General features: G+C 46.6%; 1 protein-coding gene across 1 annotated transcript in view; it reads left to right on the top strand.

Annotated features, from left to right (window-relative positions):
• Window positions 1-13,698, top strand: part of WSCD2 (WSC domain containing 2) — an 80,886-nt gene extending 67,188 nt beyond the window's left edge. Inside the window, exons 8-9 of the mRNA XM_081017421.1 lie at window positions 6,742-6,942; window positions 9,746-13,698. Of these exons, the coding sequence (XP_080873547.1) occupies window positions 6,742-6,942; window positions 9,746-10,098 (554 nt within the window). The 3' untranslated portion in view covers window positions 10,099-13,698. The remainder of the gene's footprint in view (window positions 1-6,741; window positions 6,943-9,745) is intronic.
• The last annotated feature ends 254 nt before the right edge of the window (window positions 13,699-13,952 follow it).

Genomic DNA, 13,952 nt, shown 5'->3' with positions numbered 1-13,952 from the left:
GGCTGTAAAATCTTCCTTTTATATACCATTTGACAGTTAAAAAGAACAAAGCCTCAAAGTGGTTTACAAAAAAGGTAAAGCAATAAAATTATCAGTTGTTTTAAAAATAACAACTTTTTAAAACATACAAATAATAATCAGATAACCCAAAACCCGATTAAAACACACACCAGCTTTTTACATATCTGGGTAGGCCTATTTGAACAAAAAATGTTTTAAGCAGATTCATAGTTCTCCCCCTCTCTATTTTATCCTCATTACAACACTGAGAGGTAGGTTAGCTGAACAGACCAAACTCACTCAGTGAGCTTCAAAGCTGTATTGGGTGTTCCATGACATCATAGCAGCAGCACCAATGGCTGGAGAGCGTCACGGGAGAGAAGGGTCAGGTGACAGCTTTCGGCTTCAGTTGTGAGTGGAGAGAGAGAGAGATGAGTTGGGTTTTCTTAAGACTCCTCCAGCTCAGTCATAATCCTATGACAAAGCTGGTCATTTCACCCTGAGTCTTCCTACTGTTTGAGAAGACTCCCTGGCAGAGCAGTACAGTAAATCTCTCTTACACACAGGCACTCTGCTTGTTTGGGCAAGAAAGAAATCTGTTACAAACGGGTCTTTCTCCAGAGCAAATACTGCAGCTTTTTGGAAATAATGCAGCACATTTCTCTGTCATGTGTGATTGTATGCTTTGGGTTGGATCATCATGTTTCTCCTTGCCCTCGCTGATTCAGAGGCCATCTATCTTTCCGTTCCTGTGGGAAATTATTTACAGAGTTAATATTTCATGGGCAACAAGATCATCCTTTACTTCTCCCCCTAAGGCGGTTTAAGGGACAGGGACAAGGCAGCCCACGTGAATGAAAGTTTAGCAGAGGAAATTCCTCACTGTAACAGGGAAGGTTACCATTCTATTCTGTCTCAGGCAGACCACACCTGGAGCCCGGTTTCCAGTTCTGGTCATCCCAGTTTAAGGAGGACCAGCTGGAATGTGTACAGAGGAGGGCAACCAAGATGGTGAAGCATCTGGAAACCAAGCCATATGAGGAATGGTCGAGGGAGTGGCAGATGTTTAGCCTATGGTTACCAGATGTCCTCATTTCCCGGGGACAGTCCCCGGATTTACAAATCTGTCTCCGGACAAAATCCGTCCCCGGAATGTCCCCAGATTTCATTTAATGTCCCCGGATTTATATTTTAAGTGTTGTAGATTTCTTAGTAGGGAATGACTGTTGCGTGATTGGTTCAACGGCACAAGACACATCATATGGGGACTTCCGGAGAGGCAAAATGGCGGGCGCCACAGCAGCGGGCAGCTCCTGAAGCCAGCCAGAGCCAATTGTGCTACAAGGCTGGCTCTGGGCTGCTGAAACTGCCACTGCCGCCGCCACTGCTGAGGGGGAACCAGGGATGCCCAGCACGTCAACTGGGGGAACCGCTGACCCCACCCCCGCATCCCAAATTGAGCCAGGAGCGAGAGTGCCCAGCCACCCGGCCAACTGCCCAGTGGTGTTCCAGGGCCAGGAAAGCCCCGGAGCTGATGGAGGGAGAAGGAGGAGAGAAGGAAGAGAGAGAAGGAGAAAAAAGAGGGGAGCCCTGACCTTGTCACGCCGCTGCTGCCGCTGAGGAGGAGAGGTAGGAGAGCACTGGGAGAGCAAGGACACGTGGCTGAGCCCAGGCCCGACCAAGCCTACTCTACGTCGGCTAGCACTCCAAGAGAGCAAGCTGGGACCCAGAGGAAGGTTGCACGACAGAGGAGACCACAGAAGAGAAAATATTACTTCTTTTTTTAAAAAAAATAACTTTTTTAAAATAACTTTTTTTTCAAAAAAAAGAGGTGTCCCTGGATTCTTTGAAAAAAAATCTGGTAACCTTAGTTTAACCTGGAAAAGAGGAGACTGCAAGGAGATACGAGAGCCATATTCTAATATCCGAAGGGCAGTCACATGGAAAACAGAACAAGCTTGTTTTCTCCTGCTTGGCAGGGAGTTGGACTCGATGGCCCTTGTGGTCTCTTCCAACTCTATGATTCTATGATTCCTGCCCCAGAGGGTGGGACCTGAACCAATGGTTAAGAAAAGAGATTTCAGTTAAACATCAGGAAGAACTTCCTGACAGTAAGAGCTGTTTGGCAGTGGAACAGACTCCCTCAAAAGAGGTGGACTCTCATTTCTTGGAGATTTTGAAGAGGGATGGCCATTTGCCAGGGATTTTTTAGTTGTGATTGCTGCATTACAGGAGATTGGACCTTGGGGTACCTTCCAACATAATAATAATAATAATAATAATAATAATAATAATAATAATAATACCCTGCCCATCCGGCTGGGTTTCCCTAGCCACTCTGGGCAGCTTACAGCAAATAAAAATAAAATAAAACATTAGACAGTAAAAATTTCCTGATACATGGTTGCCTTCAGATGTCATCTAAAAGTGAGATAGTTGTTTATTTCCTTGACATCTGACAGGAGGGCGTTCCACAGGGCGGGTGCCACTACTGAGAAGGCCCTCTGCCTGGTTCCCCACAACCTTGCTTCTCACAGGGAGGGAACTGCCAGAAGGCCCTTGGCACTGGACCTCAGTGTCCGGGCAGAATGATGGGGGTGGAGACGCTCCTTCAGGTATACTGGGCCGAGGCCGTTTAGGGCTTTAAAGGTCAGCACAGAAACTTTGAATTGTGCTCGGAAACGTCCTGGGATCCTATAATCCTATGAGTCTATGACATGTACCTGCAAAGTCAGAGGCTATGCTCTGTCATGATGGCTATGCTCCGTCTCCACAGTCAGAGACTGTCCAGTGGCTGGAAACCACAGGAGAAGAGCGGGCTTTTGTGCTCGGATCTCGCTTGCTGGTTTCCCCACAGACATCTGGATGGCCAGTGTGGTGTAGTGGTTAAGAGCGGTAGACTCATAATCTGGTGAACCGGGTTCGCGTCCCCGCTCCTCCACATGCAGCTGCTCTGCACACATGCAGACTTCTCTGAAGTCCCTCAGCCTCACTCACCTCAAAGAGTGTTTGTTGTGGGGGAGGAAGGGAAAGGAGATTGTTAGTGGCTTTGAGACTCCTTAAAGGTAAAGGGACCCCTGACCATTAGGTCCCGTCATGGCCGACTCTGTGGTTGCAGTGCTTATCTCGCTTTATTGGCCGAGGGAGCCGGCGTACAGCTTTTGGGTCATGTGGCCAGCATGACTAAGCCGCTTCTGGTGAACCAGAGCAGCACACAGAAACGCTGTTTACCTTCCCGCTGGAACGGTACCTATTTATCTACTTGCACTTTGATGTGCTTTCGAACTGCTAGGTTGGCAGGAGACTCCTTAGGGTAGTGATAAAGCGGGATATCAAATCCAAACTACTACTACTACTACTACTATTCTTCTTCTTCTTCTTCTTCTTCTTCTTCTTCTTCTTCTTCTTCTTCTTCACTGTGAGAATTGGATGTTGACCTAGATCGGCCACTGGCCTGATCCAGCACAGCTCTTCTTATGTTCTTATTTGTTAACCATCAGTCTTGCGTTACGTGCCCCGTGTAGCTCACTGCCAGTGGGTATTATAAAACCCAAGAGTTACTTATTCCCGGTGGTAATAAAAGTCATTATGCTATGTGATAGCAGTAATGATGACTCGTAACGAAGCACTGAAATTAATACCTGGCATATATACAACCCAATCCTATATATGCCCACTCAGAAGTCAGTCCTATTATGTTCCTTAATTTGGGCTGATTGCACAGTTTGCAGCCTATGTGACGACAACAACAACAAAGATTTACAGTTATTTATTTAGAATTAAAATGTATAGCTATTATATTCGTGTATGAGCACTACAGTCACATCACTTGATATGAGATTAAACCTATGGTAAACACATGATAATTGTGGTGGCCAATCATTATGACTGTTTGCTTCTGCTGGCCAGATATCAGAGATGGTAGCTTGTGGTTGTTTGTTCTGAGCCAGTCTCCGCTTACCTCGCTGGGTCAAAGCATATCCGAGCAATGAGCAAAGGAGCTGCCACGAAACTCTTTTGTGCATGTTCTAATTGGAAGAAGCAAATTACATGTATGTAATTAATATCTTGTATCTCCTGCCATCTGATCTCTCCCCGTTGGCTCGAAATAGTAGCTAGCATGGGTTAGTGTCCCAATCTGTCCTCCCTCCCAACATCGCTGAGCTTTGTCAGTCGTTGACTGTGTTGACTGAGAGCCAAACAGATGGTTTTCAGATGAAATTGTGCTGACAGATGCCCACTGTCTGCCACAAAGGAAACTGGTTACTGGGCCAACTGATGAAGGGATTGCAAAGGGAGTTCTGTCCACCCCTCACTTGAGGAGATGCTCACCCAGGGCTTTGTTCACCTTAAATATCACTTGCAGAGAAGCTGGACCCTCGCAAGGAAGCAGGTCAATGCAGGGAGGCAAGATGCAGAACATTCCAGGTGTCCAGAGGTGGAGCCTTCAGGACCCTGGAAAGCTCCAGAGAAGCAGAGGTGTTGCCCCAGCAAAGGGAAGGAACAAACTTTATGAGGAGTGACAGAGGGAGTTGGGGATGTTTAGCCTGGAAAACAGCAGCCTGAGAGGTGACACGATAGCTATCTTCGTAGCCATATCCGAAGGGCTGTCCCAGGGAAGATGGAGCAAGTTTGTTTTCGGCTGCTCCAGAGGGTGGGACCCGAACCAATGGGTTCAAATGACCAGAAATGAGATGACAACTAAAATGTTAGGAAAACTTTGTAAGAATTGTTCAACAGTGGAACAAACTACTTTGGAGGGGGGTGGGCTCTCTTTCACCGGAGCTTTCAAAGCAGAGGTTGGATGGCCACCTGTTAGTGATTCTTTAGTTGTGATTCCTGCACTGCGGGGGTTTGGACTAGATGGCTCTTGGGATCCCTTCCCGGTGGAGTATAGGGTCAAGTTCAAGGTGCTGGTCTTGACCTTTAAAGCCCTTTGTGGCTTAGGCCCCTTGTATTTACGGGACTGCTTCTCCTGCTATGCCCCACAGAGAACCATGAATAACCATAGTTTAGAGGTCCTGGGCCCTAAGGAAGTCAGACTATCCTCCACCAGGGCCAGGGCCTTTTCAGTGATGGCTCCGACCTGGTGGAATGCTCTGTCCCATGAGACTAGGGCCCTTCAGGATTTAACCTCCTTCCGTCGGGCCTGTAAGACAGAGCTATTCCACCTGGCCTTTAATTTGAATCCAGCCTGATCTTTTATTTCCCTTCTCTTCCCTCCCCCTCCCCTTTTATGAAGATTACCCACTCTGGGATCCCACAGCTAATTCTCCCCTGGCCTCCTCGCTGGCCCAAGTAGGACCAATTCAGCCAGCTAGCCCTGGGATTATCTAATGCTTATTTCCCCTAAATTGATTTCTGAATTTTGAATTTTATTGTTATTCATGTTTTTATACTGTATTTTATGCTGCTTTTACAATTAAGTGTTTTAAATTTGTTATTAGCTGCCCTGAGCCCGGTTTTTGAACCGGGAAGGGTGGGGTATAAATAAAAAATTATTATTATTATTATTATTATTATTATTATTATTATTATTCCAACTCCACAGTTCTATGATTCACCTCAGCCCCAAAGTACCAGATGATGGATCTCATGTCACCTTGTGGTCTCCTATTCCCCAGGCTAAACATCCCCAACAGACCTTTCCTCTGTTTCTCTGGAACGTGGCATGAGGCCATCACCTTCTGTTCAGCTACTGTGGCATTGGGTGCCCCCTCACGCACCCACACACCCCATTTCTGTTCTTTCTTTAATGAACAAACTGCTATAAAGCCCCAAGATGAACCAGTCTGCGGAGAGAGACCAAGGCCATTTGACATTAATGGACAGGATGGTTACGGATGTTGGCTGGACAGGATGGTTACGGATGTTGGCTGGACAGGATGGTTACGGATGTTGGCTGGTTGGCTTTTCAAGTGTTTTTCCTCACTTTAAGAATTCTCGCCAGAGCTCCTCTTTCTCTCTCTGCCTCTCTCTCACACACACATGCACACAAACCACCGTTTTCTGAGTTATGAGGCCCATTGAAATGTCTTAGCCAGGAAGACACAATTGAAACAAATCTCTTTGACCCTCACTGCATTCGGTCCTGTTGGGCGGTGGTAAGGAAGAAAAGGATTTGTGTTTGTAAGGAGCCACAAAGATGTCAAGGAGAACGCAGGAAAATCAGCTGGTCAGAGATAGCAGAGACAACAACGCTGAGAATTAGGGAATGTGTGGGCTTTACAGACATTTAGAGCAGGAGGCTGGTCCACTGTCCCTCAGACCTTGTGGGGTGCCGGACTATATTTTTTTGGGGTGGGGGTGGGGAATGAAAGAATTCCTATGCCCAACAAATAACCCAGAGATGCATTTTAAATAAAAGGACAGATTCTACTCATGGAAAAACACCAGGCAGGCCCCACAAATAACCCAAAGATGCTTTTTAAATAAAAGCACACATTCTACTCATGTAAAAACACCAGGCTGGCCCCACAAATAACCCAGAGGTGCATTTTAAATAAAAAGACACATTCTACTCATGTAAAAACATGCTGATTCCCAGACCATCCGTGGGCTGGATTTAGAAGGCAGTTGGGCCAGATCCGGCCCCCGGGCCTTAGGTTGCCTACCCATGATTTAGAGGGTTGGGACTTCTTTCATTCTTTTCTTCCTCTTTAGCTTTACTCCATCTTCCCGTATTTGTCCGTAGAGCTCATTCTTTGCTCTTCCTTTTCCTCCCCCCACCCCCCACAACAGGGTTCAAAGGTGAACGGGACCACTGGCGAAGTGGGAGGACAATCTGCATCAAAACTCACGAGAGTGGGCAGAAGGAAATCGAGGCGTTTGATGCAGCCATCTTGCTGATCCGTAACCCCTACAAAGCACTTATGGCTGAATTCAACCGGAAATATGGAGGCCACATTGGGTTTGCTGCTCATGCCCACTGGAAAGGGAAAGGTAAATACGGGGATCCACCCCACCGGCTTCTATCTGCTTATTAAAAGATTATTTTTTAAGCTACCTTTTAGGGCACAGTGTCCTCACAAGGCGGCGTGACAAAACTCTCAAAAGCACAGAAGCACATAGTCTGGCCATATTCACACCACATATGTAAAGCACTATGGCAGGCATAGGGATGTGGGTGGCGCTGTGGGTTAAACCGCAGAGCCTAGGACTTGCCGATCAGAAGGTCGGTGGTTCGAATCCCCACAACAGGGTGAGCTCCCATTGCTCGGTCCCTGCTCCTGCCAACCTAGCAGTTCGAAAGCACGTCAAAGTGCAAGTAGATAAATAGGTACCACTCCGGCGAGAAGGTCAACGGCGTTTCCGTGCGCTGCTCTGGTTTGCCAGAAGGGGCTTAGTCATGCTGGCCACATGACCCAGAAGCTGTACGCTGGCTCCCTCAGCCAATAAAGCTAGATGAGTGCCACAACCCCAGAGTCAACCACGACTGGACCTAATGGTCAGGGGTCCCCTTTACCTTTACCTTTACACTGTCAAATAACTGTATCGTTGAATGCATCACCAAAGTTTCAGCTATCCATGATATAGCCTTAGGCTTAGGGTTTTTGTTTTAGTGGAAGAATGTTGCAGAAATGTGGAGACCTGAAATTTAAGACTAAAAGAAAAATGGAGAGAGCTGCAATCAACGGATCCAACTGTCCCTGGTTAAGACACAAACTGAATGAATTCCTGCCCCATGTCTTGACCCTTGCAAGGGAATTTTAATAGATTGCCCTGCAGAAATGCACAAGTTCAGCCAAAAGAAATAAAACCAGACTGGTCTGCACTGGCAACTCCAGGCTTTAAAAATGCACCTAGTCAGCTTCTTGCTGGGTTGCTGTAGCTGTCAGTTGTACTACCATGTGGTCAGATGGGCAGATCTTCGATGCCCACCCTAGTGCCAGGCTACAGGATTACCCTGCTCCCTTCCTTCCGATTACACTTTTCCTCCTGGCTCCCCCAAGCTAAAGTCTATGTGATTTTTACTTTATTAAAAAAAAAGAAAAAGTTCTGTGTTTTTGTTCCATGGCATTAATTTTATGATATCCCTTGGATCGGTTCCAAAGCAAAGTTTTATGTGATATGATTATGCAAGGTGAATTGTCCCGCTTCTGTTTAATGGAACAGAGAGTCCATTTAATAATTCAGAGGTGGGGGATAAAACACAGTTCAAGAAGATTAATAAGGGATGTGGGGAGGGGAGGGTGGACAAGGTTGTCTTTTCCTCAAGGAGGTGAAGGCGAAAAGTTCAAGGGTCCAAACTTTTCCTGCACCGCAAATGAGGCATCGGGCCCGTTACAGTTGCAAACGGAATTCTGGCAGATTATATCTGGTTCATTATCCATTTTATCACCCGATTTTAATGTGAGGATCAATTAGCAGGAAACCTCAGGGGTAATTGAAAGATTTCCTCTCCTTCTTTTCTAAAGCAAGGGAGCATGTTTAACTGAGCCCAGGACCTGGTGGCTAACGGAGCAGCTTGCTAATGAGATCATATCAATCATCAACAAAAAGAGCCTAGCCAGGAAAGGGTTTTTCTTAGGGAATGATGCGTTTATGGCAACAGGTGTAAGGCAGACATGATGAGATGACCCTCCCATTCAGTCCCTTTCCCCCAAAGAGCATTGACTATATTGGACCCACGTCAGGAGCTGATCTGCCTGGAGCCAATAACTTGTTCTTCTCCAGGTTGCTGCCCTGGTAGTGAGGCTGGAGCAACCCTTATAAACGGGTTCCCAGGTACGTAGAATCAAAGAATGGAAGAGTTGGGATGGATCCCAAGGGTCTTTGAGTTCTGCAATGCAGGAATCACAACATGAATGATTCCAGCCAACCAGACTGGTAATTATTCATTATTATTATTGTTGTTGCATCTATATCCAACTTTTCCTCTAAGCAACTCAGGTGACTGTCATCTTCGCTCTGCTTATCCACACTTGAGGAACCTCAGAGCTCTAATATAGTCCTACTTCAGAACATCTCTACAAGAATTCAGGCTTCTTTTTCATCATTGGGCTCCTTTATCCAGCTTGCTACCCCAGCTTATGTTCCACCAATCTCCTGTAGGTTTGCCCCAGACCCTGGGACACCCGCCCACCCACCCACCCCTGTGTCTTGTTGCCTTCTTATTTGTTCAAGTATAAGAGGGCTCTATCCTCTTATCTCTGTTCCCTCCAAACCCATAGCAAGGGTGTAGACATGGGGCAGGAATTCATTCAGGTTTGTGTCTTAGGGACAAATGAATCTGTTTATTGCAGCTCTCTCCATTTTTCTAGCCTTAAATTTCTGCTCTATGTACAGCTGTTTTAAACTGTTTTCATGGGTGATTTGATTGTTTTGTTCCTCTTGGGTTTTTTAGTGTAATATAAATTTTATGTGGGAGGGACCGGGGATGGAAAAAAGCAATTAAAAAAAATCTTGTCTTGGGTCTCAGGAAGCAAAATATCTCTGGCCCACCTCCCACTCATACCTTCTTGAAGCTGAGCAGATCCAGGTCTGTTCAGAGACTAATCATAAATAATAAATTTTTATTTATACCCCGCCCTTCCCGGTTCAGAAAACCGGGCTCAGGGCGGCTAACAACAAATTTAAAACACTTAATTGATACAGCTACCTTATTTCTACCATCATGGACAAAGGGCAAGCTGTTTCTAATGTGTGTCTGTTGTGGGTCCCATTGCACTTGGCACCAAATGTGCTCAGAATCCCACCCTGTGCCATGCTGCCGATTAACAGGATGCCCCCTCTCTTCTTTCAGAATGGCCAGAATTCGTCAAGAACTATGCCCCTTGGTGGGCGACGCACACCCTTGACTGGCTCAAATATGGCAAAAGCGTCCTGGTGGTGCACTTTGAGGACCTGAAACAAGACCTCTTCATTCAGCTCAAGAGGATGGTCAGCCTTTTGGGCATCGCAGTCCTTGAGGACCGTCTTCTGTGTGTGGAAGGCCAGAAGGATGGGAACTTCAAGCGATCTGGGCTCAGGAAGTTGGAATACGACCCCTATACCCTTGAGATGAGGAAACTGATCAACGGCTACATCAAAACAGTGGACACGGCCCTGAAACTCAGAAACCTCACGGGGGTACCAGAAGACTATTATCCAAGATGATGGTCATGTTGGGTAGGGACCTCTTTCGGCTGGGAGGAACGGGATCTGCCCAGGCAGGTGCGGCTTGGTTTCACCTGGCGAGTCACTATTTCCACCCAGTGGGTGGCCCTTTTTCGGACTTCTGCTGCTCGCTGTTAACGAATCCCCTTGCATGAGCAAATAACAGTCAACATCCACCATTGCCAGTAGAAGATGCCTTGGCAAGCCCGCCCACACAGATCTACGTTCACTAGGGCCCAACATTAACATACGGATGGGGGAGGTTTGCAAAATGAAGCTGGATCTTTGCTGCTGCTGTTTGGAAGAGTGTTGTCTCTCCTGCCCCACTTCATAATACGGATCACCTCAGCTCTGTTCCAGATGGTTGCAGTACCCAGATCTTTTGGGCCACTGCAGAGGCGTTGCTGGGGCCTTATCCGAGCCAGGCAGTGTTCTGTTCCTGGTCAAAAACCCGTGGTCCGTTTGGCTGCCCTGACACTCCTCAAGATTCAGGTCTTTCATTCGGATCTGGCTGGCACTTGTACGCACATCCTGGGTTCCTCTGCTCTGTACAATTGAGCCTGGTTCACATATCTGCAGACAAACACCTGGTGACTATAGGTTGGTCTACTCATACAGTACGGTTGCAGACCTGAGGTGGTTGAGTGGGTTGTACCACTTTAAATTTCAGCTGGAGGATGCCATTTTTTAATTCCCAGGGGTGGGGGGAATACAACACATAAGTTCCTGATTTGTTGGTGGTTGGTAGTTCAGGGATACAAGGTCGCCATTCTCTTCCTGTTGCGGACCTCATTTTCTGCTTGTAGGGGAGCGTCCCAAAAAGTGGTACCACCCACCCTGAGCATTCTACCTCCTCATTACAGGAAGCTGCCTTACACAAAGTCAGATTCTTTGTTTGGTTGAACCCGGGACCTTCTGTGCGCATGGCCGATGCTCTAACAGTGAGCTATGGCCCTTTCCACATTCCCAGAGTTCCCTGGGAAGAGGGACGCATTGTTAAACCACTCTGGGAAGTGCAGATCTGTGAGGGGAATGGGGTCTCCTCATTCCAGTCCCACTTAACTACCTGGGCCAGACCTGCAGTTTTGCATGTCAGAATGGGTCATCGCCTTTTATCATATTCACTTGGGAGGCATCAAGGCTTAGTTCACATGCCTCCATGTCCAGAGCTATCCTTGATGATGTTTGGTGTGTGGCAGGTGTGTGGAACCTGTGACCCCTCCAGATGTTGGTGGACGACAGCTCTCATCCTCCCTGGCCATTGGCCATGCTGGCTGGGGCTGAGGAGACTTGTAATCCTACAAAATCTGGAGGGCTACAACAGCCTCATCCCTAACACATGGAATTCATGTATTCTGGGATGGATTTGGAAGCTGGGACAGGAAACCCAGCCAGATGGATGGGCTATAAATATTAAATTATTATAATATTATTTATTAATTATCTTCTCTCCTATTCACTTTAGTAAGATCGGAGTCTAGTTTCGCAGAATTGAAAATATGCCACCCTTTGCAGCATCAACACAGCAACTTGGGGAAAAGCTGTGTAACTTTCTAGAATTATCCAGGATGCCTGTGGCAGACTGGATCTTCCCCTTTGTTGATCCCTCTAAACAAAATAACAACATGGAAGTCTGTAATGTAAAGATATAAAAATATTGTTTACTTACATAAAGTTGCAGACTCGATTCAAGCAGAAAATATCAGTGAAATAAGTAAATCAGGCAAAATATCCTTCTAGATTACAAAATACATGGTTTAGATCAGTGTTCCCCAAACTTGGGTCTCCAGCTGTTTTTGGACTACAACTCCCATCATTCCTAGCTAGCAAGACCAGTGGTCAGGGATGATGGGAAATGTAATCCAAAAACTGCTGGAGACCCAGGTTTGGGAAACCCTGGTTTAGATCACCTTCTCCCTACGGCTTCATGACAAGAGAGTGACTGTTCCTCAGGTGTGAGGAAATGATGAAGATTATCTTCCTATTGTTACCCTTCTCACCTGGGCAAACAGAGGATGTGACCTCACAGAGTGCCCTCTAGGAACTTGCAGGGAACTCTATGTGTCCTAACCCTTTTCTCACCTGACAAACATGGAATCTTATATTTATATTTTGAATCTCCCTTCCACTTGGCCAGTTGCAGTGGCAAAAGCTCACTACAATGACCTATGAAACTGAATAAATTACCAGCATCTGTTGCTCCTTGCTTTCATACCTCCTAGGTGTGCATGCACAGGGCAAAACGCCACAGTGCTACAACCTGGAATAAGGGCCTCTTAGGAGCCAGGAGGTTAAAAAAAGACCCCAAAGGATGAGGTTTGCAGAGACCTAGAAGAGAAAATGGCCTCCAGTTGATAGAAAATCCCCAGGTTGTGGCTGTTCCCTCACTGTCATTTCTCAGTCTCTACAGAGCATCTCAAAAACGACAAGCTTTTTGCAATTCTCCTTTTTTCACAAGGAGGTGAAGGTGAATGAAATATACTTGGAGTCGAGAATGGATTTCATGCTCTTTATTCAGCTCATAGTGGTGAAGAGGAATGGAAGTTCCCCCAGAATGTCTGCTTTATATACATTATTTACACAATGGGCCCCACGTAATTGGCTAATTCCGGGATTCACCTGTAGGCCAATCAGGTTGCGGATTCACTTCCACCTGGAGCTGGATTGGGTGGCTCCTGTGGACCAATCAGACGGCTGCATTCTGGACCCTATTGTTCTAGGACCAATCAGACTGCTGCATTCTGAATCCTATTGTTCTAGGACCAATCAGACTGCTGCATTCTGAATCCTATTGTTCTAGGACCAATCAGACTGCTGCCTTTTGGATCCTATTCAACTCAGTACATAACAGTGAAGCAAATTGTATATGCAGGGTCAGGGGGGATGGAACCAGCCAGGAATGTAAAAGCTCTGCCCACGATCCAGTGCATCTCAGATTGAGATGAGGCGCAGGACAAAGAGGCCCCACTTCCCAGCTTGACGCCTCCTGCCCACATGTAGACGCAAAAGCCATATGTCGAACCCAGATTCTTTTCTATCTCCGGTTAACTTATATCCGAAGTCTTGGCTGCACAATTCTCTCTCCATGTTCAAGGACAGCAAAGATATTTCTGCTGCAATGACGGATGTTGCAAGAGAACTCTATTTTTTTATGCACCTTCGTGGAGGGTGGGGGGAACTCACAGACCGTTTGCACTGCTTGGGGCTGCTGCTGCTGCTGCTGCTGCTGCTGGGGTGTGTCGATGCTGCTGTCTACATTGGCTTCTTATTTCCTCTTGCTTTTCTTTTATTGTTTTGATGTTTGACCAAAAGGCTCCAACAGAGCTCCTGTGCTCCTGAATGTATTTCGTAAGGAGCAACAGCAAAGTTATTGCGGGGGGCAGGGGAGTGTGGGGGTTTTTTTGTGTGTGCTTTGAGCCTTTGTGAACCAAGATTATTTATGGGTTTTCTTTGTTTTTTGGAGACCAAATAGTTGTAGTGAAAATGATATGATTTCTACCTTTCCCCTTCATTTGTGGGGTAGCCCCAAAGCTGCCGGACTCTCTCTAAACAATCCTCAGGTCAAATGCCGCTCATTAAACAAACGTTTTCTTAATATTTCTACTGTGTTCTTGGGTGTCTTTTGTGAAGTGCCCCCAAACGTCAGATGTTTGCTCATGCTGATGTTAAAAAGTGCGCCCTGTGGAACTATGTAGCCCAAGTGCCGGGGGGGGGGTTCCCCCTACACAGCACCCCCCTACACAGCACCCTTCAAGTTCCCCTATTTTCCAGGGACAGTCCCAGATTTACAGAAGCCATCCCAGTTTCTCATTTGATCCCGGAATGTCCCGCTTTTTTCTTAGGACGTCCCTATT

This window comes from Podarcis pityusensis (assembly GCF_964106645.2).
Source record: "Podarcis pityusensis genome assembly, chromosome: 8".
Classification (NCBI taxonomy): Eukaryota; Metazoa; Chordata; class Lepidosauria; order Squamata; family Lacertidae; genus Podarcis; species Podarcis pityusensis.
The sequence above is the reverse complement of the archived record's forward strand: the minus strand, read 5'-3'. Positions and strand labels throughout refer to the sequence as shown.